The 24,843-nt window shown below is 28.0% G+C and overlaps 6 protein-coding genes across 6 annotated transcripts; 2 read left to right on the plus strand and 4 right to left on the minus strand.

Moving 5' to 3' along the window:
* Nucleotides 1-600: 600 nt before the first annotated feature.
* On the minus strand, nt 601-6,933 carry MKS88_000906 (uncharacterized protein; the record flags this gene model as incomplete). Its single annotated transcript, XM_067219550.1, has 1 exon — nt 601-6,933. The coding sequence occupies one exon, from the start codon at nt 6,931-6,933 to the stop codon at nt 601-603; it is 6,333 nt and encodes a 2,110-aa protein (XP_067075274.1).
* A 1,344-nt stretch (nt 6,934-8,277) lies between these two features.
* MKS88_000907 (U4/U6 small nuclear ribonucleoprotein PRP31) lies at nt 8,278-11,123 on the minus strand (the record flags this gene model as incomplete). Its single annotated transcript, XM_067219551.1, has 4 exons — nt 8,278-9,906; nt 10,051-10,106; nt 10,442-10,698; nt 11,107-11,123. 4 exons carry the CDS (start codon nt 11,121-11,123, stop codon nt 8,278-8,280), a joined length of 1,959 nt encoding a protein of 652 aa, XP_067075275.1.
* Nucleotides 11,124-12,161: 1,038 nt separating this feature from the next.
* On the plus strand, nt 12,162-13,556 carry MKS88_000908 (protein SOF1; the record flags this gene model as incomplete). The annotated part of the gene is made up of 1 exon (XM_067219553.1): nt 12,162-13,556. One exon carries the CDS (start codon nt 12,162-12,164, stop codon nt 13,554-13,556), a length of 1,395 nt encoding a protein of 464 aa, XP_067075276.1.
* A 725-nt stretch (nt 13,557-14,281) lies between these two features.
* Nucleotides 14,282-17,382, minus strand: MKS88_000909 (methyltransferase; the record flags this gene model as incomplete). Its single annotated transcript, XM_067219554.1, has 3 exons — nt 14,282-14,356; nt 14,535-14,618; nt 14,851-17,382. 3 exons carry the CDS (start codon nt 17,380-17,382, stop codon nt 14,282-14,284), a joined length of 2,691 nt encoding a protein of 896 aa, XP_067075277.1.
* A 2,102-nt stretch (nt 17,383-19,484) lies between these two features.
* Nucleotides 19,485-21,674, plus strand: MKS88_000910 (chaperone protein DnaJ; the record flags this gene model as incomplete). The annotated part of the gene is made up of 1 exon (XM_067219555.1): nt 19,485-21,674. One exon carries the CDS (start codon nt 19,485-19,487, stop codon nt 21,672-21,674), a length of 2,190 nt encoding a protein of 729 aa, XP_067075278.1.
* A 1,151-nt stretch (nt 21,675-22,825) lies between these two features.
* MKS88_000911 (NAD(P)-binding protein) lies at nt 22,826-24,306 on the minus strand (the record flags this gene model as incomplete). Its single annotated transcript, XM_067219556.1, has 2 exons — nt 22,826-23,811; nt 24,090-24,306. The coding sequence occupies 2 exons, from the start codon at nt 24,304-24,306 to the stop codon at nt 22,826-22,828; spliced, it is 1,203 nt and encodes a 400-aa protein (XP_067075279.1).
* Between the last annotated feature and the right edge of the window lie 537 nt (nt 24,307-24,843).

The raw sequence follows: 24,843 nt of genomic DNA on the forward strand, positions 1-24,843 counted from the left end.
ATTAATAGGTTAACAGTATAATGGCTCATTAAACGATTCAACATTTATATTTATGTATATCTGCAAAAATAAGCAGAGGAGAAGACCTTAACATCACCTACTACGTGCTAAAAGGTTTAGAACTATAATTTATACATTATGTATACCCCTATATGTATGCATGTGTAATGTGTGTGTATGCAAAAAATAGTGGGCCGTGCCAAATAAATCTTACTTTTTTAGATGTTAAAAAGGTATTTTAAAAGAAATAAAAGAGGGAACATGCGCGGAAGGGGATGAAGGAAAATTTAATTTTGACAAAACAACGACATTAATATATATTTCATTTTCCAAAGGTGGGAGTTAAAAATTGTCACAAAAAAGATAGTTTAATAGTTACTTATTTTTAACACATATATATATTATATAATTTTCTTGAATACGCAAAAAAAAAAAAAAGGGCAGAAAAGTTGGACAAAAAAAATATTAAAAATTAAATTAACAAAAAAAAAAAAAAAAAAAAAAAAAATTAAAACATATTAATCCTAAGAAAATGAAGCTAAGCTAGGCTAAATGAAGCACAATTTTGATAAAAAGAATGTCTCCATTTGTCAGACAGCTTCACAACTTCAACCGTGTGCAATAATCATTAATAATTGAAAAGTGCTTCGTCCGTGATACGAAAAGATCATCGACATTTCTGATATAATTTTGTTCTTCCAAATATTTATAAGTGTAATGAAAATTTGAATTATTTAATAATGTACCAAAATTAGCGTTTGACTTAAGGACAGAGTTTACACATACATAGGGCTGTAAACAGAATTCTTCATTATATTCATTAAATAGATTATTCAACCTGTTAACATAATAAAACATATTTTTTTTATCAAAATATTTTCTCTTCACACGCTTTACAACACATAAATGAATTTTCCCTATTTCAATATATTCATAATTTTGATCAAATAAATAATTATGTTCCTTGTAATTTTTGTACAATTTTAAATATATGTGAACAAATGAACAACCTATTTTATGTGGTATGATAAAAATATGATTATTATTAACAATTTTAGCTGACAAAATAGTATAATGCGAAGTAATGAGGTACAACTTTGCATTTAAAGGAAACAAAACGCTTTCAACGTACTTATTATATAAATCAATGTAAAAATATTGAATAACATTCAACGGAATATATTTGGAATAATAATTATTTATTTTTGCCCCAATAATATCTGATACATTAATTAATATTTTTTTAAAATTTTTTTTTTTTTTATCTATGTAATATATATAGTATGAATTCGAGTTATGCTCTGTGTGTATATTTTTTACTGATGATAATACAGGATAATAGTAATATTTGTTAAATAATTTCAAAAAATGAAAATCATAATGAAATTTATAAAAACCTTTTGTGCTTAAGTACACAATATGACCATTATTTTTACTCTTTAAATTGTTCTTAACAACAACGATATTGTAAATTTCAGATAATATCATGTTGTTATTATCATTCGTTAGGTTTGCATACAGGAAATAGCTCCCTTCCTTGTGTGCTTTAATTGACAGGAAGGAATCTGAGGCGAATACCAAGTCTGTGGTTATTCTCTTCTCACCATCACTGTTGCTGTAAGCATTACCATTACTATTACTGTTACTGTTATGATTACTAATATCATTTATATTATATATTATTTTATTATTTTGTTTTCTCCCCCTATTAAGCCTGTGAAGCGTTCGTTCACTTCGTCCCCAAGACAAGGAGCTGTGTTCGACCCTATCATTTAAGATTACATTTTTGCTGTTAACAAAATAATCTAGTTTATACGAAATGCATGAGTATTTATAAACATCATTAAAATTTATGAACTCGTAAGGACGTTTCTCTATTTTGCTATAAAAGGTAACAAACATATTTAACTCCTTGTTAATGATAAGATAAATAATGCCACTGTTAAAAAGTTTCATAGAATGTATATAATCAACAATTATATCGACTTGAAAAAAATAAAGTTTTCGTATGTCTCTTTCTTTTTCCAATTTTACACAAATATTGTTACTACATTTTTTATGCTTACGATAATTTTCGTAATATTTTTCTATTTCGTAAAAATCTAGATCATATTTTTCAAGAGTAAATGTTTTTCCCCCAATGGATATAGGAAACATATCATAATAACTTTTAAATATAGGGTATATATGTACTTCTGTTTTGCCTATATTTCTATTAGTCTTTATAGAACAAACGTACATATTTTGCTGATAATCTGTTTTTATTACATTTTGTACTTGTACTATTGAGCTATTTTTGGATATACATAAAACTTTGGATATATATGGATGATCATATTGAAATAATACTTCAACTGTTTGGTTAAAAGGATGAAGAACTATTTTTCTTTCGCTATATAATACCCCCTTTGAGTAAATAATTAATTCGACCATATTGGATAAAATAGAAATATATTTATTATTTAGTTTATATACTACTTCCACCTGTATATAGTACTTACCTGTGAACAGGCAATTAATGTAATAAAATAAATCTAAAATTGGCTCATCATTTAATTGAAAATTTTCTCTTATATCCTTAATTATGGTATTATTTTCCTTTACATTTAAATCTATACGATTCATTCTTATCTTCTTGTTGTAATCATAAACTAATCTTATTTTTAAAAATTGTACTGGAATATAGTCAAATTTTTTATTGTCTTTACTAAAACATTCGATCCTTAAAGGTATTGGCTTATTTTTTTCTGAACGGGTAGATAATAAGGATATTCTTACTTTCGTCATTTTTCCGACCAACAAACCAATATATATATGTTCTGTTTCGTATATCAATTTGTTTCTTACTGTGAGGACGCCCTCCGCTTCGTGCTGTGCATTAATGTACAATGGGAAGCACACCTGTGGGGTGATCCTATCAGTACTACACTCACCGCTTCGACTTCTTATGTCCACATCCACTATGGTATACTTCTTCCTTTTATTAACGTGTAAGCTTCTTCCCTCAAGTGAGGTCAGGATAGTAATTTGTTTGTTCCCTTCAAAGGAATATATCAAACTTTGGGGGTATGATGGTGTAGAGCTTGGTCTACATATAAGAAGAAGCTTATAGTAAATAAAAGGAGAATGAAACAAAACTAAATTTCCGTAATTTGTGTACAATTTATCAAAAAAGTGCAAAGAAATATATTTCTCAAAATGTGTAGAAAAATTATCGCTTTTGTACGAATATGTAACAGTTAGTAATAACACATTCGATGTACAATTTGGTAAGGCACTTACACTATTTGTACTGTTCTTACTCTTTAGAGTTGTATTCAACGTGTCGTCCTTACAATTTATCAATATTTTATTATTTGTTTTTATAACGTTTTTACGTTTCTTTTCTTCCATTTCTAAATAGTATGATTTGTCCTTTAGACATACTTGTAGTTGAAAATTTTTTATATATGATTCTATTGTGTATTCAAAATGTTCATTCGTTAATATAACATTATCGTGTTCATCAATTAAAAAGGTTTTCACATAATAATCAGTATTCTTATATAATAATATTTTTGTATCATTTATAAGATGCAATTTATTTACTTCTTTATCAAACATTGTTATTTGAATAGAAGAGGGATACTTAATATGAACAGGACAATAATTCTTTGTTCCAATTTCTGGTTTCGTTTGATTGTATATCATTTCTATTATTATATTTGATGTTATATGGTTCTTTTTCCCATCAGCACAATAAATGATATAATATTTTTTGATGGGAAAAAAAGGCTCATAAGAACTTGCAGATATATTATATTTCTTATCGTTCGCGCGCATAAGTTTATGTAAAGGTGTATGATGATAATTTATTACTTTGCTGCCTTTACGTTTTACTTTTGTAGTTGTCTCTTTTTTACCTAGTAAGAAATAATTATACACAAAATCATATTCAAATAATTTCCTATTATATAATTTCTTAAAATAGTAATGAGAAGCAGAATTTGCAAAAAAGATGGTACCATTATTACTACTATATATGTTTTTGTACATACCCTTCTTTTGTTCGTTCACATAATACCAATTTGTAAACTTTCTTTCAATAAATAATTTTTTAAATAACAAAGGACAGATATTTCTATTATGTTCATTCAAATATGTATTTTCTTTTATAACGATTTCGTCTATATTCGACTCGGAAGAGATGTTTATTCTATATGGTAAATTATCAAAACCATTGAATAATATCAAATTAATCATTTGGTTAAATTTTATATATTTACTACACACAAAATCTTGACATAAGAGAGCTCCTATTTTATTATATACATTCACAAAAACATTCTTTCTTATTATTTTTTCTCCTTTGTAATAAATCATTTCCATCAAATTTGCATTTTTCTCTCTTTTTCCTTTGATTTGAATAAATCCACATGCATTTTTAAATTTTTCTGGCATTTTCAAAAACTTGGAATATTTATTTATTACCTCTATATTTGTCTTATCATACTTAAGTTTAATATCATTATGTACGTTATTAAAGCAACTACTCAAGAGTATACTACTCTTATCAGAGAAATGAGTATATCTAACAGAGTGACCATAATTGATCCCTTCCTCTTTTCCAATCTTAGTATTATGTACCCCATTCGAGTAAAACTTTATTTGTCCATTTATCCTTTTTTTACTACTTCTTATACTTTCCCTATTTTTCCCTTTCAAGCAAGCTAGATCATCGTATCTATGACACGAATTGCTCGTGTAACTATACACATGCATAAAAAAATATATGTTCGTAACTTCATTAATTTCAATTGTATCCTTTTCTAAAATGACTGAATAATCATTAATTTTCTCTACAATATATAGTCTAGATATAAAACAGTTATTTGAATTTTTCTCATCACAAAATAGTAAGGTAATCAAATGAAGGTTATTCTTTCTGTCTGAGTTGTATTCTTCTACCCAATGATTTTCCTTATCATTTATGCCACAACTACTTCTTTGAGTACGCTCAACATATTCATTTCTTTCTCTTGTTACAACTACAGTTCTGTTATCCACAATGACACTTAAAAACTTATGCTTCTTAAATATTTGTACAGTGTATTTCCCTGCACTTCCCCCGTAACACTTGTAATAGATTTTTTCATGGGGTAAAATAAAAAGAGTAGACATTATGAAAATCTCTTTAATGTAACATTCTATGGGAGATGATACAGCCACACTATAGTAAAATTTAGGATAATTTTTGTAAGATATTTGAAAAGAATGAATTCCCTTTTCTATAGGAACAAAGTAATTAGCGAAATATTCCTCAAAATTATATAATGAATGTATAATTAAATTATACTTTTTTGAAAAGAGAGTCCACTTAACTTGATCACTGGTATTTCTATTCAATAATTTTCTTCCGCTTTCATCATAAAAATGCACAATACAAAGGTACCTTTTTCCCAGAATAAAATGCTCCCCTTTGTTTATCTTCTTATTTATTTTATAATAATTATGAAGGTAAAAATCATCAAAATAATAATTACTTTTGTAGTAAAAGTGGTTTCTCAATTGATCTATTTCTCTTTCAATTAGTTTACTGCTCCCTTGAATGCCGCTTCGTTTGCGTTTTTTCGAGAAGGGGATAGATGAAGTGCAGGAAGAAATGGTCGAGTTACAAGAAGCAGCAGTTCTATCAGTTGTCGTATTAGTGCCCCTCTCTACTATATCCGTGTACACAGGATAAAAACAAGTCACATCTGTGTTCCTTATTTTATGTACGAATATAATTGACGTAAATTTTTGATGACTTTCCCTATTTATTACAACAATATGTACATTTACCTCTTCTATATTTTTCCTAACTTTTATAATCTCGTCCGATATAATATCATAGTTTTTACTTGGTTGTATTTGATACTTATTTTGAAAACTCGTAATATACATATCCTTTAAACAGTTCATAGTTTTTAAGTGATTCATATTTCGTTTTATTACATTATTTAGACTGTACGACACTAAATATTGCTGTTCTATTTTTTTGTCATCAACAAATCGTTTAAAAATATGTCTCTTCTTACCAATAAAACATACAGAGTTATTACCACTCCTTTCATTGTACAGATGAGTGCCTTTTTCTCTTTTCAAAATTAATTTAACATGAGATTCCTCTGCAATGTCCAGTCTATTCGGAAATAACGACAATAATTCATAAATAAACACAATGATATAATAAAAGATAGGTTTACATTTATTATATAGTTGTATAAGGATCTTTGTGATACCTGCTTTTTCTTTTGTTCTTATAGACAGTTCATATTCGCCATTACCATATGTGATGGAAGCATGTTGTATATATTTTTCATCAAAGTAAACTTTAAATAGATTACTTTTTGATAGCACCATTTTCTTTTTATTTTTCGATATTATATATACATTTCTTTTCTCATTTTTTTCAATATACATAGTAATATAATCATTTATCATAAATATATGATTGCTCACATCATACTCTACAGTGATGTATTTTTTTTCTCCTTCTCCATTTTCATTTCCTTGAACAATAAAAGATGACAAGAATTTGCAAGTAGCTTTTTTTGTATTTAGCAATATTAGTATTTCCCTTGTGCACACATTATCACTTAATATACAATTATTCCCAATACTATACGTGCTACTGCCCCTCGTGTTAACAATGTCCTTCTTTACAATTTTATTTTTCTTGGATTCTTTTCTTTTCCTAATTATGTCATCATTTCCTAAATAAAATATTTCAAAAAAGTCTTCTTTCAAATAGTACCACATGTAGCATTCGCTTAAACCTCCTGAACTGTAGTACCTTAAATTTTTCTCTTCATTCAGATTATTGAACGATATAATGTCATTTTTTGGAGCACTTTTTTTTCTTGTTGCCGCTATGAAACATGCAAATAAATAGACTAAAAAGGACCTTATCATTTTATCCTTTTTTTCGCTATTTCATTTTTTCACATTTTTTTTTTTTTTTTTGCCTTATTCTGCATTTGTGAAAATTAGGAAAGGAACCATTATATGGAGTAAGAAAAAAAAAAAAAAAGACCAGAAGAAACATCAATAGGGGAGTGACTCTTGCATATTTACTCAAACTACCACGCGACTTAAACATACGAATGTATATATATTTATACACATTATGTGTAAGTTTGAGGGTGGGTATGTATGCATGTGGGTATGTATGTATGTGGGTATGTATGCATGTGGGTATGTATGCATGTGTGTATGTATGTATGTATGTATGCATGTGGGTATGTATGCATGTGTGTATGTATGTATGTATGTATGTGTGTAAGCATCATATATGTGAACTCACATGTACCCATACATATGCTCAACAAAAGGCAAAACCGTAAAGGTGCAGAAAAAAAATAAAAACATAATGCTTCAAATGAAATACACCTATTTATCCCTTGTACGAAAAAACATTTCATGTTTAAAAAGAAACAAAATATTCGATCTTCTCCTTCAGGAGTGAAATTATTCTATTTATTCCGGCATACACCTATGTATGCATACATATATATATATTACCTTAAACTGGATCATCCAGTTTTTGACTTTTTTTTTTTTTCACCTTTTACACAGACCTTTTTAATGCTAAAAAAGGCATCTTTGGGGCTATTCAAAGTAGGCAATAATTTCAAGGAGATAATTAAAAAAAAAAAAAAAAAAAAAAAAGGAGAGAAAAGTGAAAGGTAGGCAAAAGATAGCTGTGCACCCTGCTTCAACAAATCAGTAACAATTCTTTCGTTCGTCAAGTACCTTAGGATATGCTTGGTAATTTTAGAACGTCCATACATGTGCTTAATTAAAGCAGTAAAGCAGCACTTTCAGGAGATATATCTCATTATGTACAATTTGCATTTAATAAATTGCAAATATATTTTTATGTTAGCCTCTTAAAAAGTTAAACGAAAAAAAAAAAAAAAAAAAAAGAATGAAAGTGTGATAACATGATAGTATAATAGAATGATAGCATGCGTTCGTGGGTGTGATTGGGAAAAATAATAAAAAAAAAAAAAAATTAAAATAAAATAAGGCAAAGGCATCAAAATATTATAATGAGAAAAATATATACATTTTCGAAACAAAATTTCTTTTCTCCCTATTTCTTTCTTTTTCTTTTTTTTCTTTTTGTCCTCACGAAGTTTCAAAAAGATAAGATACAATCTTGTTGTAACATGGACAGCAGAATAAACACTGCTAACACAGCTAATACGTTTAAGAAGACTAGTGGTTCTCCTCCTCCCCTACCCCCGTGAAATTTTAGACTCTACGAAATTGAGCTGTGCTAGAAAAGTATATATTTTCCTTCTGTTCATCCTTTTGGTTAATAGCAGAAGGGTTAAATAATTCAATACCCTGCAAAGGAGTAAAAATCAAAGAGGATGACAAACCTCCAGTTACTCCACTAGATTGAACATTCAAATTTTTCCTCTTGGTAATATTTGTTTTCTGCTTTGTCTGGTATTTTAATTTCGTTATATTCGAATTTAATAACATAGTATTTTGATCACTAAAGGTATAAAAGTCATCATTTGTATTTGGGCCAAATGGTAATCTATTAATTTGTTTCCTTAATTCAGTAATTTCTGTTTTTTCTTTTAATTTTCGATATCTTTTTCCTCCTCTTTTTCTTCTTTTCTTTTCATCAGGCATAGGTAGAATTTTTTTTTGTTTCATTGGATGTGGTTCTTGTAATTTTATTAAATGGTTAATTACATTTTCTCGGAGTAATAATCCATATTGTCCTTCTCTGTATTTCTTAAAATAATCTATTCTAGATGCTAAACTACATTTCCCTGCTAATAAACTTATTGCTTTTTTTTTATATGCATCTGGAACACTTTGAACTATTTCAGAAGTACTTAATATTCCTACCCCATATGTTTTATGCACATTACTAAATCCGAGCACTGATTTTTTAGAACTACCAACAACTATAAGATTTTGAGAAGAAGTAACAGATAAATTTTTTAAAGAGCCTACTGAACTAATCAGACGAGCTGTTAATGCACTACCTAATAGCATTGTCAAATTAGGAGCGAGAAGAAACATTTTACTTTCTAAATAAAGTAAAACCATTTGTCTATATTCATTTAATTCTAAAGCTTCATTACAAAAGGATAAACAGCTTTTTAATAAATGCTCCGATAAATTTATTCCAGTTGTCATACTAGAGGCAACTGTTATAGCCATTACTGTAGTATTTGGAAGTATATCTGAAAAATCAATATTTTTTAAATCGTTTTCATTCTTTATCTTACTTACAACAGTTATATATTCTAAAGGGGAATATACTATTGAGTCTAGTTCGGGAAATTTTGTTGAATATATATCTTTTACATATTTATGTATATTTAATATCTCTGTGTCTATTTTTATTATTAATTCGATACATTTTTCAATTAATATTTCTTCGTCATCGTGAACATCCCCCTGGCCATGGTTTTCGTCCTCGTCCTCATCATTTACCTTATCGTTCACCATATCGCTTATCGCATCGTTTACCTCCTCTTCTTCTTTTTCATTCCCCTCTTCATTACCATCTTTTACCTTTTTTCTTTTTTTCGTTCTTTCATTTTCATTTAACAAGTCCTCCTGTCCTTGTTCATGTAGTTCTTCCTCGGCTTCAATAATATAATTCTTAATACTATTCATGGTTTTTAAAAAATCCTCATCATATAATAGTTCGGATATTTTACGTTCTTTTTTTTTTTTTTTCTCGTTTAAGAATTCTTCTATAGCATCAACAATTTCTTCATAATCATCATTCTCCTTGTTATCATCTATATCCAATTTCTTTTGTGCTATCATGTTACCATTATTGAATGGGTCCTCATCTTCCATCTCCAAGTCCTCCAGATCTTTCAAGAAGGTATCAGCAAGGGTTGTCTGAAAGAAGGGAAGTACATATTTACGTACAAGTGTGCAAATGTACACATATAAAGGAATGCACATACGTACGTATGGAGGTAAGTACGTATGTGGAAACCCCCGTAGGCAGATAAACATGTATTCACGTAAACGTGTATATACGCGACGAGCTCCGTGCGAACACAACAGACACGCAAAAATAAATGTAACATCCTTTCCTGCCAATAAAATAAAATAAAGCCTATAAACCATTCCACGGTTAAACATATATATATATATATATATATATATAATGCACATAAAAATGTATACGTAGTTAACTATACACGAATCAACGGGGGGGGTAGCTTAGATGTACCCACATATCTACATTTTAGCTAATGAACATGATTAAGTAAAATGGAAAAATGTTTTACTACTCACCATTTTTTTTTAATATATTATATAGGCCTATATATTTTGGAAAGTCTGGAAAATATTCTGTTTATATTTTACGGTGATAGCTTCCTTTTGCATTACATATATATGCTTTTTTAAAAAGTACTGTTATTACTGTCGTTACTACCGTTATTACTACTATTGCTAGTACTGTAGTTACTACCGTTAACACTATTGTTGTTACTGCTGTTGTTACTGCTGTTGTTACTGCTGTTGTTACTGCTGTTGTTACTGCTGTTGTTACTGCTGTTGTTACTGCTGTTGTTACTGCTGTTGTTACTGCTGTTGTTACTGCTGTTGTTACTGCTATTGTTACTACTGTCGTTACTACTGTCGTTACTACTGTTGTTACTACTGTTGTTACTACTATTGCTAGTACTTTAGTTACTATTTTTGTTCCTATTATTTTATCAATATCATGTAAAATGCACAAAATTCACAAAATTCACAAAATGCACAAAATGCACAAAATGCACAAAATGTACAAAATGCACAAAATGTACAAAATATGCAAAATGTGCAAAATGTATAAAATGTACGAAATATTCAAAATATTGAAAAATTGGGCATCACCCCTGTACCGTTTAAATATTTACAGTTGTCTGTTGTTATTCTACTTCTACATTTTCGAGTATTTACTACTTCTATTTGCTTATCCTTTGGCAGTCTTTTGTTTTTGTTTTTGTTTTATAATATACTATTTTTATGTATTACGTTTGTGTATTTATAAATTATTTTTACATATTACTTATTATATATATATATGTTATCGTTATATACCAATTCGTGCATAACATTTCGTATATGATGTTTTCATTTATGTTTCCTTTATATATATATCCCTTTCAAATATTTTATTTTTTACATAAAAATTTCAGATATTTAAAGCGTCTTCATAATTGTGATACTCCTGTCGAATGAGGAATGAATTTACAAAAAGAAAAAAAAAAAAAAAAAAAAAATACTCATTTTTGAATACCTCACATAATTTTAAGATTTCACCTTCTCACAAAAAAATAGAGAGTACGTAAAAATTGTCGAAAAAAAATGTAGTATTTGCATCAATATTAAAAATTAAATGAATAAATGAATGAATAAATGAATGAATAAATGAATGAATAAATGAATGAATAAATAAATGTATAAATGAATGTATAAATGAATGTATAAATGAATAAATGAATGCATAAATGTATAAATAAATGAATTAAAATACATAATTCATTAAAAACAATTCTGCGCATTCTGGTAGAAGAAGATTCTTCGTTTTAATGTAAAAATTTCAGCAATCTTCATGATGAAGTATATATTATTATAAAAATATTACTAAATTACTTCCTTCTTTTTGCATATTTTTAAAAAAATATTTTAATTGAGATAAACTCATTTTAGAGGAATTTACAATAAAAACAGAATAGCATTATAAAAAAAAAAAAAAGGAAACAAAAAAAAAAAAATATTTTTGACATGATTTTTTTTAGTCATTAACTTGTTACTTATACATGACGATTTAGATATTCTAGAAACTGGCAATATAACATATGTTGGTATTCCTCCTTAGGGATAAGAAAAGAGGAGTGTTGCTATACTATGCACGCCCTAATAAACAAATAGGCATATACATATATACATGTACATTTACATATATACGTATATAAGTATATGTATATACATGCTTGTATATGAATACGTGTGCACGAACATATCTGCGTATATGGTATGAGGCACAAGGTCATATGGACACTTGCGCCCCCAGATAACGTAAAAAGCTAGGTGTATAACTGGTGAAAAATATTAAGAAAAAACGAAGGAAAAAGAAAGGTTAGGACCACAAGATGGAAGTAAAAGTTTTGCACAGGAATCCCGAGGATTATAAGAATAATCCTGGTTTTTCTAATTATAAGCATGTGAGAAGCTTTGAAAAGAATATCCATTTATTTCAGAGAGAAATAGAATATAAAAGAGCTTTAAATGCTACAAAAATTGACAAAATATTCGCAAAACCGTTAGTAAAATGTTTAGATGGACATGATGATTCTATTAGATGTATTTGCGTGTCAAATAAAAACTTAACCGACTTATATAGTGGAAGTTGTAATGGCTTTATAAATACTTGGAATATTTTAGATAAAAAATTAATGAGGAAATTAAAGGCACATGATGGGTTTGTAAGAGGATTATGTACAAGCTATGATGATAAATATCTCTTCAGTTGTGGTGATGATAAATATATAAAGCAATGGACTATTGAAAAAAATAAAAACATAAATGAATTAACTGAAGAAGATACAGTAGAACAAAATATGAATAATTTAAATTATCTAGAAAATGAAATAATTCCAAAAAAGATCTATGTTTGTAAAAGTGTACCTAACAGTATTGATAAGCATTTTTCAGAGGCTCTAATAATATCAGGTAGTCAGACATTAGATGTGTGGGATTATTATAGAAATAATGCAATAGCTAGCTTTGATTATAATAGTGAATATATATATTATGTAAAATTTAATTATGCACAAAGAAATTTAGTTGGTTTAACCTTATCAGATAATTCAGTGGGACTAGTAGATATTAGAAATAAAGTACCAATTAAAAAATTATTTTTAAAATATAGAAGTAATTCACTAAGCTGGAATAATATGAACCCTAAGCAATTTATTGTTGCTAATGAAGATTCGAATTTATATACCTTTGATATAAGATATTTGAAGACAGCTTATATGGTGCATAAAGGTTTTGTAAATGCTGTATTAGATGTTGACTTTTCTCCAATTGGAAATAAGTTCGTTGCTTGTTCTTATGATAAAACTATTCGACTGTATAATAATGACGAACCAACAAGTTATGATGTATATCATACTAGACGCATGCAACATGTGTTATGTTGTAAATATAGTTTAGATGCAAAATATGTTTTGACAGGAAGTTCTGACATGTGCATACGAATTTGGAAATCATGTGCGCATGAACCTTCTGGAGTATTATCATTTAAAGAAAAACAAGCCATAAATTATCGAAATAAATTAAAAGAAAAATATGCATCATTAAAAGAAATTAAAAGAATCCGAGAACATCATCATGTTCCTGCTCTAATTAAAAGCATGTCTGATAAAAAGAAAATTATGCTAGAAGCAAAGAAAAGAAAAGAGCAAAATATAATTAACCATTCAAAAAAATACGATCGAAAACCTATACCAGAGAAAAAGAAAATATTCGTCACTGAACAGTAGGCGATAGGGGCATATTGAGGGGAAACAACCAACGAATGTTATGATTGAACATAGCATTTCTTTTTTTTTTTCCAGCTGTCCTCCTACTGTTAACCGCATACATGTTTTACTAAACGGTAAAAATTAATATATACACAATGTATATAAATTTTCGCGTTATGGCATCCTCCAATTTTTGTTCCTATATTTATTATCATCTGAGCGTACTTTTTCGGTCCCTTCAACACGTCTACGCTTTTTTTTTTTTTTTTTTATGAACATTTTTCATACGTATTAAACACTTATTAAACTTTTAAAAATTAAAAATACGGTAATTTCTGAAGTGCAACCGGAAATTTTTATCCATCGTTTTATCTTTGTTAAGACAAATACTTGGGGAAGAAAGAGGCGGGCGTAATTTTTAACCACTTTGAAAAGTGTACCACTATTCTTAATTGACAAAATGTTTAGGTACTACATATATATATATATATATATATATATATATATATATATATATATGTGTGTGTATGCATACTTACACAAGTAAAATTTTACTACTGCACGTGGGAAAATTGTTTAAAACAAATTTTTCTTAAAAATAAGTTAAAAGAAACAATTATAAGGAAAGTATGCGCATATATACATACTTACATACATATGCGTAATATATAGTGCATATTTTGGGAAGTATGATAAAGAAATAAAACAAACAAGAAATTAAACTTATTTTCGCCCATTCCATTTCACATAATCTTGACATTATGTATAAAATTCTTAAAATCAAAGTTTAAAAACCATTTATCGTAATTCTTTTTGATCTGCAGCAAGGGAAAAAAAAAGCATAAACATGTAAAGAAGTAGACAAATAAATGAATAATATATATATATACATGTATATACACATACGTGCACATGCTTATATACATACATGGCCTCAATTAGCATAGTTTCCATATGACTCAACACGTGTTCATCAAGCAATATAACGAAAAATACCATTTCCATTAGGCCTATATGAAACGTAGAAATCCTTTCCTCTGTTATCACCTCCGAGCTGCAAACAATGACGTCATTAATTTCCTAAAAAGAAAAACACAAATAAGTGCAAGCATATACATACGTATATACACAATGCATATATGCAAACCCATTGTTCAAGCGACTTATCGCCATTCGTACAAAATTTTCCTCATTTTGCTTCTATTTTCATTACGAAGTTACTGTCAAATTATTTAAGGTCTTTTTCTTTTTCTTTTTCTTTTTCTTTCTTTTTTTTTTTTTTTTTTTTTTTTTTTTTGGTTTAATTCCTTACCTTATTAGATGATGAGATATTTATAACAGACACAAATAAAGTTTTAAAAAGTTGATATACATAAGTCCGAGCTTTAATATCACGTGTTAATAAATTAATAACCAAAATTCCATTTTCTTTCAAAATTTTTTTAATACTTGAGATAATTTCCTTATTTAAAAATTTAACATGGGGACAAGTAATGTGTATCTTGCAATCATTTATTTGTATGTACGAATTTTGAGAATTGTTCATATCAAGAAATATAATATCATAAAATTGTGCTTTGTCAAAATTTTGTATGTAATCATAGGCGTCATTTATTAAGTAATTTGTTATATACTTTTCATTAATTTTCATTTGTTCATCAAAAAATAAGGAATAAAATTTGTGCACTGTTTCATCTATTTCAATTATATCAAAATGTAAATAATAATCATAAAATATCGATTTGATAATATTTGAAAGTACATTAGTACCTCCTCCTAATATACATATATTTATGAAATTTTTTTCTTTTATAAAATTGGTATTTATTATAAAAAAAAAACTACAACAAAAATTTATATGATATTGGCTAGCTGATTCAATATATTCGAAATTTATTTTTTCCTCCTTTTCTTTTTTTGTGTATATTAATTCAGACTGAACAGTTAATGGATCGTAGGAAAATATCATTTGTCTTTTATAAATCTCTTTATTTTTAAAATAAATTTCCTTCTCTTTTTTATTTTTCTCAATTGCAAAAAGGGCATCGTCCCACATATTGTGCGTTTCTCCGCCGTTACTTTTGCTGTTTGTCTCGTTGCTCTTTTTTTTTTTTTTTTTTTTTTTTTTTTCTGTATTATCCCTATCGAAGATAAAATTTTCCGAAATGAACTCCTCTGTAACTAGCACGTCCCGTATTATAATAGTTGAACAGTATTTTGACTTTTCATGACCGATAATTTTACAATCTTTCACGTCTTCATTTAGAGCCATTATTGGGAAATTGCTGGAATTAGGTAGAGCTAACTCGTTTAGAATATTCTGTAGCTCATTTTTAATGGAATCTAAAAGTATATTAACTGAATTACTGTTTGCGTATAACTCACTTTGCAGATTATTATTTAATGGAGTACTTCCATTGCCAGTGTTACTAATTACTTGAGCATCTTTTTTCCCCATGTTTTCCGAAGTTCCCCCTTGATTTACATGGCTAGTTAGTCCATTCAGGTACTGCTTTGTACTTCCATATCCATTTAACGCAACGCATGAATTATTATCATTATTAACATTATTATCATTATTATCATTACCGTCATTATTGTAATAGAGGCTTACACTGCTTTCCCGCTTTTCATTACGTAAAGCAGCGTTACAATTATTTGTACTTTGGATTATGCTTCCAGTGAAACATGTATCATGCTTTCCCTTATAAGCACTTTCATTCTGCTTATTATCATTATCTTCATCAAGGGACAACATAAAGTTGGACTTCATCACTAGGAGCAACCTCCTAGTTTTTGCCTTTCTCGCCAGTTCTTCATTCCCTTCTGCAGTAGCATAAAGTGAATGAAACTCATATCCAAATGGCACTACTATGACAACTGTGTTATATGTAACTTGTGCATTGTTTGAATCATATACAATTACATTATAAGTGCATTTATTTAAATTATTATTAAATATATCTAGAATTATTCTCTTTCCCTTTTTAAATATATGGAGGTTTACATTTTCTCGAGTTTGATTTATTTCTTGTGGTAATTTCCATAAAGATATAACACTTGTTGAATTGTTTTCTAAATGTACAAAATTAGCAGTATACTCCTTTTTCTTTTTATCACTTTTATAAAGGGCAAAAACAAAGGGATGATATTTAAATTCACTTGTATTTTTTTTTATCAGAAAAGGAATTACTTCTAATTTTACATTTTCGTTATATATATTTCTAACAACTTCTTTAATTATATAATATTGCGCTAAAGTAATAATAATAAATAAATCCCCTTTATTAAGATATTTTAAAATAATAGAAAAATAATTTTTTGCATTACTTTTACATATTTCCTCTTCATTTTCATTACATGATATATAAGCATCTAAAAAAGCTTTATCAAAAAAAATTTTAAAGTCTTTTTTGTTTTTTATTTTCACTTTTTCTAAATTTTCTAATAAATTATCAAATGCTTTCCTATCGCTAATATCAATATTTATATATTCCATTTTATCTCCAAACTTTTTACGCATTTTATTAATTACTACATCTGAATAATCTATGTTGATAATATTATCAAAACCGTCTTCATAAAATTCATAGCTTATATTTGAATTCCCACATCCTGTATTTATTATTAAACAATTTTTGTTTACTAGTTCTTTTTTCAAATCACCATTTGCTTCTTCATTACAATAATTTAATCTTCCTTTTATGCATTTATAAACAATGCTTTTTATATCTTCATATGTGCCATACCATTCGAAATTTTTTTTATCAAAAGCTTGGAAGAAACTATTCCAGTACTCCCTACTTCGAAAATCAGAGTAACCTGCTGGTAAAATCTCCATCATCCGGTTACCCCCTATTTATAACTCACACAAATGATACACAGAACTGAGGGAGAATGCGTTTTCTTAAAAGAGTTGTTAAACACGCAGTTAGACTGATGAGTTGATTCACGGTTACAGGCCTCTACTCAGGAGTATGTTACGCACACACATGCAAAAAGGTACATACATAAAATACGTGCACATGCACATACATACGTACATACATATATCTATACATGTACATATACGTAACAAATAATCCTTTGACGAACGGAGCTAAAATTTTCAAAGAGCATTTAAGGTGTAGAATTTTCTCCCAAAATCCCACTTCTTCGAAATAGGTGCATAAAGACAGTTCATTCAAATGTTTGCTTAACTGTTCATTTTAAGCGTTTATTTAATTAACAAATTCTTGTTTATTCGGGTTTCTTTAAACCCCTTGCCTTTGGATTCAAAATTTAAGTCTTCATACATTGATGTGCTTATTTTCGTTATATATATCAATGGAGGTTATATATACTCCCACAAAGAAAAGTATCAATTATGTAGGAAAATACGTATGTTGTTTCATTTACTTTATATGTTGGGGCTTATTTTTGATACACTACAGATCTTCAAAATGCAGTAGAATTATTCATTTATTTCATATATATAAGTAAAATATGTACACACAGCATTACATGCCCCCAATGTATGTATAGAAGCTGCATGAAACGCGTACGGCACCTATATATTTAGGTCCAAACTGTAACATTAAAAATAATTTTCACAACAATTATTATTCCTTCTTATTAAGGTATACTGTACAATTTATTATTTATTATATTAAGGTATTATTTTTTTTTTTTTTTTTTCATATATAGCCTTTAACTTTCTACATGTAAATTTTAGTAATATTCTTAAGGGCCAAAAAAGATGAAATGCTTTTAACCGCTTTGAACAGAAAAGAATACCTCTTCTTATTTGTATGAAAATGATATATAAAAAATTAAAAAAAAAAAAAAGAAAAAGGTTATTATATAAAAATTAAGCTCCCATTTTATATTTTCTTCTCCTTTTCGTTAGAATAATTATTCTATATTTTAACGAAAATTACCATTGCGCATTGTATTATATGTAATATTACGTTCTACATACCACATATATGTTTTTTTATATACAAAACGTAATTAGGGAGTATGTTTGGCCGCTTCCTTATAAAAGGATGTTCATGATGATTATCAAAAATCAAAGCCTATGATGAAGTACATATATATATATATATATATATATATGATGAAAATTCCTTTTCCCATTTGCACTGTTCGTTTTTACTTTATTTTATTTTATTTATTTATTTTTTTTTTTTCATATTATCTATGCCCTTATTTTGTTTTTTCTCCTACATAATTAGTAAGCACATAATTTCACATTTTTTCTGCGTTTTCAAAAAAATTCATTATTATGAACTTCTGTTTTTTCGTGCTATTATATGTGTACTTGTATTTATATATACATTTATATGTACATTTATATATACATTTATATGTACATTTATATATACATTTATATGTACATTTATATATACATTTATATGTACATTTATATATACATTTATATGTACATTTATATATACATTTATATGTACATTTATATATACATTTATAGTAAATTTATATATACATTTATAGTACATTTATATATACATTTATATGTACATTTATCTTTATATTTATGTATTGTATCTGTGAGAACCTTAAAGAAAAAAAAAAAAAAAATCACGCATAATAAATTTTTATGTGGAGGTGGAGAATGACTAACTAATATTTTATTGCTCATTACATCGAAAAGGATTTTTCGAAAGATTTAAGATAAATTTATTTTTGCTATTTTTGTTCACATATTAATCTATGACCCTTTATTGCTCAAATTAAGAATTAAAGGAAAAAAAAAAGAGTTCGTATTTTTTTACTTTTACAGTAAAGAGCTGCTTTTCCATTTTTTCGGTAAAGAGGAGCTTTCCCATTTGTGCAGTAAAGAGAAGTATTTCCATTTTCTCATATTCCCTGAACGTATATTTGCAGTACGTCGACCCGTTACTTCGTCCGTGTGTGTCCCCCTTGCCCCCTTGAGATGAAAACAAAATGTTTCCTTTGAGAATTCTGCGAAAGGCATGGAACGATAATTTTATTTTTGAAAGAAAATATTTCACAGAGATATTATTTAGAGGGGAAAAGAATAAAAAAGTAAAAATATGTAGTAGGAGTAGTCCATTTTATTCCTATAGTAGAAATATAAATACTTCTAGAAAATGTCTGAACCAAGATCCGTATACAGTATTGGGTTTATCAAAAAATGCTACAACGAGTGAAATTAAGAAACAGTTTCGTTTACTAGCCAAGAAATATCATCCAGATATAAACCCGTCTCCTGATGCAAAACAAAAAATGGCTAGTATAACAGCAGCATATGAATTATTATCCGATCCTAAAAAAAAAGAATTTTATGATAAAACAGGAATGACTGATGATATGAATTATGAAAATCAATCTTCATCAAATTTTGAAGGTTCATTTTCAGGGTTTGGTGATGCATCTTTTATGTTTACAGATTTTGCAGAAATGTTTACAAACATGGCTGGAACGAAAAGTAGTTCAACTAGAGGTGAAGATATTCAAACAGAAATTACTTTAAAATTTATGGAAGCTATTAAAGGATGTGAAAAGAATATCAGATTAAATGTTAAAGTGTCTTGTAATAATTGTAATGGGACAGGTAAAAAACCCGGTACCAATTTAACCATATGTAAAGTTTGTAACGGTTCAGGTATTCAACGAATGGAAAGAGGTCCTATAATTATTGGAGTACCATGTCGAAATTGTTCAGGGAATGGACAAATTATTAATAACCCATGTAAACATTGTTCAGGTAGTGGAGTAAAATTTCAAACAAAAAACATTACTCTAGATATCCCTCCAGGAATTAAAAAAGGTATGCAGATGAGAATTCCAAATCAAGGCCATTCAGGATATAGAGGTGGAAAAAATGGTCATCTATTTGTTACTATAAACATTGAACCACATAAAGTTTTTAAATGGGTTGATGATAATATTTATGTAGATGTACCATTAACTATTAAACAATGTCTTCTAGGTGGTGTCGTTAATATTCCTACCCTTAATGGTGATATGGATTTACTTATTCGACCAAAAACTTATCCTAATTCTGAAAAAGTTTTAAAAGGTAAGGGACCATGTAAAGTAGATTCACATACAAATGGTGATCTTATCATAAAATTTAGTTTAAAAATACCTGATAAATTAACACATAGACAAGTGGAATTGATTGAGGAATTTAACAGAATTGAAATGGGGCTATCAAACACGCAAAACACCAATAGACCAATGGACGATTGTGATAATGCCAGTGCTCGTGCTACTCCAAAGGGGGATACCAGTACCAGTGGCAGTACCAGTGGAATCAATAACAAAAATAGGAATAATAATAGTAGCGGCAATAGTACCGATAACAGGAGCATCAACAACAGTGGCAACTGCAAGGTCAACGCAAATGAAAGAGGGGAGAAGAACATTCCCAAACCTCCACCATTATCGCAGAAAAAAAAATACATAAATAAATTAGAAGGAACGAATTCGTCTAACGTACCCATTCCCCCTCCACCTCCTACATCCTCGTCCAGTGCATCGAAAGAAAAATATGCAAGTGGACGAAGTGCGAATAAACAAAGAGCGAAGGAACAAAATGCGAATGGACATAGTGCGAATGAACAAAACGCGAATGGACATAGTGCGAATGGACATAGTGCGAATGGACATAGTGCGAATGGACATAGTGCGAATGAACAAAACGCGAATGAACGGAGTGCGAATGAACAAAATACGAATGAACAAAATGCAAATGAACAAAATAATGCCGCGAATGAAGATAGCAAATTGAATAGTAACATGAACAACAGTTATAGCTATGATGATAATTATTACTCTAGTAAGGTAAAGAATACTAATCACATGAAAAGTGTTGAACATGCGAATAGTGTTAATAATTCTAACATAAACCAAGTAGATAATACAGCTTATATATTTGACAAGTCCACAAAGGAATCTCTAAACTTTAGTAATCAACACACTGTTAACATAAATAACGGTAGCAGTGGAACTACCATCAGCAGTAGTAATAGTATAGGAAATGGAAAAAATAATAACAAATCAGACGATTCATATAAAGAGGAAAGAGACAAAAAGAGAAGCTCCACTACTTCAACTTTTTCATATGCTAAAAAGTGGATTACTGAAAAATTAAAGCCAAACAATTGAAATCTAACAAATTCTAAGGGAAACTAAGATTTTTGTTTCCTTTTTGTTTTTATTTGCTTTTTAAATTTTTACATACGTCTTTATTTATGACACTTCTCCAACATTTTACATGTCTGTACATGTATATATGTATATGTGCATGTATGTATGTGCGTTTATATATATATATATATATGTGAGTGTATATGCATGTGTGGGTATAATACTTTTAAAAATAATGTGCACACAAATAAAAAAAAAAAAAAATTAACTCCATTTTTTAAAAAAAAAGGAAAATATTATTTCAAATTTTACGCCCCAAAAAAGTTGATGGTGTGTTTACGCACTTAAGAATAAATAAAATAAACATACATAGGCACACCCCTTAAGTGTACTACTATATAAATTTCTTAACATATCTACACCCATTTTTGCCTCATCGGTATTTTAATTATATTCATAATCAACGTAAAATCAGCCATTACACAATCGCTTATTTAATAAACTAATTATATAAATTTATATATTGTTCAGAAATGCAAGACAAGGAAAAAAAAATATATATTACGTCATGAAAAATGATGATACATGCAGTAAAACATTTAAAATGTTGAACTCGTAACCCATTTATTACTACAAATAAAAGGAATAACGTGTACTTATATATATAGTTTGTAAAAATAGAAAAAAAAAAAAAAAAAATTTGCTAACCATTAAACAATATATGTACATATATGTGTATATATATATGAAGGACGAGTACAATGAATTACGTGCCGTTAGCAAGAAGGTAACACAAACTCAAGATTAAATTCCAATACACTTAAAAAAAAAAAAAAAAAAAGGAGAAGGGAAAACAGGTTAGCAAAATACGCTATCTATGTGAAGCAATTAAAAAGAAGCTATAAGGAAAACACATCCACAAAGTGTGCAATCAGGTTGAAAAATAAACAGTTGTAATGTCGTGAAAAAATTCCGTAAAAAAAAGAAAAGAAATTTACGGTAAGTAAAAATATATATATAGATATAGATATATATGTGCATATACATGCATGTACATGCTTATACATTCTTATACAGACATATAAATATACATATATGTACACATAACTATAAATGTATGTGTATACGTGCACATATTCACATTCACGTACTTGCTAGCTTTCACAAGATCAGTTGCACAGTATGGAATGGAACTTCTTCTTTATGACGTATTCGATGTATAGTTTATAAAGAGATGATATAAAAACAAAAATATTGCAAAATGAAACATGCATTAAGTAATCAAAATAGGATTCCGGATTCCTATAACCACTATGTAATATAGACAACATATATCCATTTAAATTTAATGTTATAAATTTTCTTCCTTGCTTTATTTTATTAATGACCTTATCTGCTGCATAATCTGAATTAAGAATACTAGTTAAACTTTCAATTTTTTTTGTAACATCTGGTTTTTTAAAATTTTCTTGAACAAAGCCAGGTGTTTGAATTGATGGTAAGAATGCATTTGCAATATGGATATTGAAATATTTTAGTTCTTGGTCTAAAATATGTGTATAAGTCCACATGGATGTTTTACTCATTAAATAGTATGAGTAACCATAAATGGGGTATAATGCCCCTTCAGAATTTATAAATAAAATAGTTCCACTTTTCTTTTTTTTCATATATGTAATAACCCTAGATATAAAATCAATATTTCCATATATATTTACATTAACTGTATAAATTAAATCATACATTTGCAATTTAGTATTTTCTTCAGTACTCACGTAAGCAGCATTACAAATAAGAACGTCAATGTTGTTTATATCATTTACATCCACATTTCCCTTCTCGATGTTCTTATTCCTATTCCTTGTATTATTTTCATTTCCATAATTCGTATCATTTTTTGAATTTTCTTCCTTATCTAAACTATTATTTATTAACGCATTATTGAATGCTTCATTTATTGACTCCTTCATACTCAAGTCACATTTAATAATATTTATTTTAATATCTGAGTAACTTTTGTCCTTCCCCACTTCGCTTAATAAAATATTTCTTGCCTCTTTTAGTTTATTTATATTTCTTGACATCACTGATAGTGTTTCGGGTTTTTCCTTGATAAGTCTTTTGGCTAACGACAACCCAAGCCCTTCCGAGCCCCCTGCGGAGGAGAGAAATATGCAAAGTGGTACGAACGCGATAACATGCAGAGTACACACATATGCACACATGCGAAATTGTCCACTTGTCCACTTTCACGTGAATATATATATATATATATATATACATAAGTAAATACATGTGTATGCACTTACATATACATATATGTACGCACGTGCACAGTGGCACGCTGCAGTAACTAAAATGAGGCAAGGGAAACAACAAAATTGCCTTCGTTTTATTGCTTGCGCGTTTTCTCTTTTATTTTAATTTACTAACCTATGATGCAAACATGTTTCCCTTTAAAGTTACAGTTTTGTAGTGCTTTAGAATAATTTGCATATCTAAATTTAAAAATTAAATAAATAAATCCTAACACTGATAAATAAGACACTAGTGTGATATTTAAGAAACTGCTTAACGGGATCCAGTAATTTACAACTCGTAAAATTATTAAAAGTTCGAAATATATGTACTTCTTAATAAAACATAACATATTTTAAAAAGTCTTTTCAAAGTTAAAGAAAAATATGTAAATAAAAATGATTTATTTATAGAATGAAAATATATGGGTGGTACCATGTGGTTTATGTTTGAAGGTGTAACTTCTTTTTTTTCTTTTTTTTTATTTGCTATATATGTGTGTACAGGCGTGCGTATGTGTATGTATATGTCTCTGTGTATGTACTGCGTATGCGCTTGTGTCTGTGTGTTTTTTTTTTTTTTTTTTTTTTTTTCAAAATAGAAGAAATTACTTATAGGTAAGTACAAGCCCTGATGGAGGGTCTTCCTATTTTTTAAACTTATTATTTGGCTTAATATGATTTTCTTTTTCTGTTCTACATTTTATTCTCTCCTCTCAATTTTTTTTTTTTTTTTTTGTTAACAATTTATTACTTGTCAGTTACGTTACAAAATATTGAATACACTGATATGAAGAAATAATACACGACTGTTGTGACAATCAATTTAAAATTTATTTTTTTACCGCATAATTCCAATATATATATTTACATAAATATATATACTTCTT

This window comes from Plasmodium brasilianum, chromosome 3 (genome assembly GCF_023973825.1).
Source record: "Plasmodium brasilianum strain Bolivian I chromosome 3, whole genome shotgun sequence".
Taxonomy (NCBI): Eukaryota; Apicomplexa; class Aconoidasida; order Haemosporida; family Plasmodiidae; genus Plasmodium; species Plasmodium brasilianum.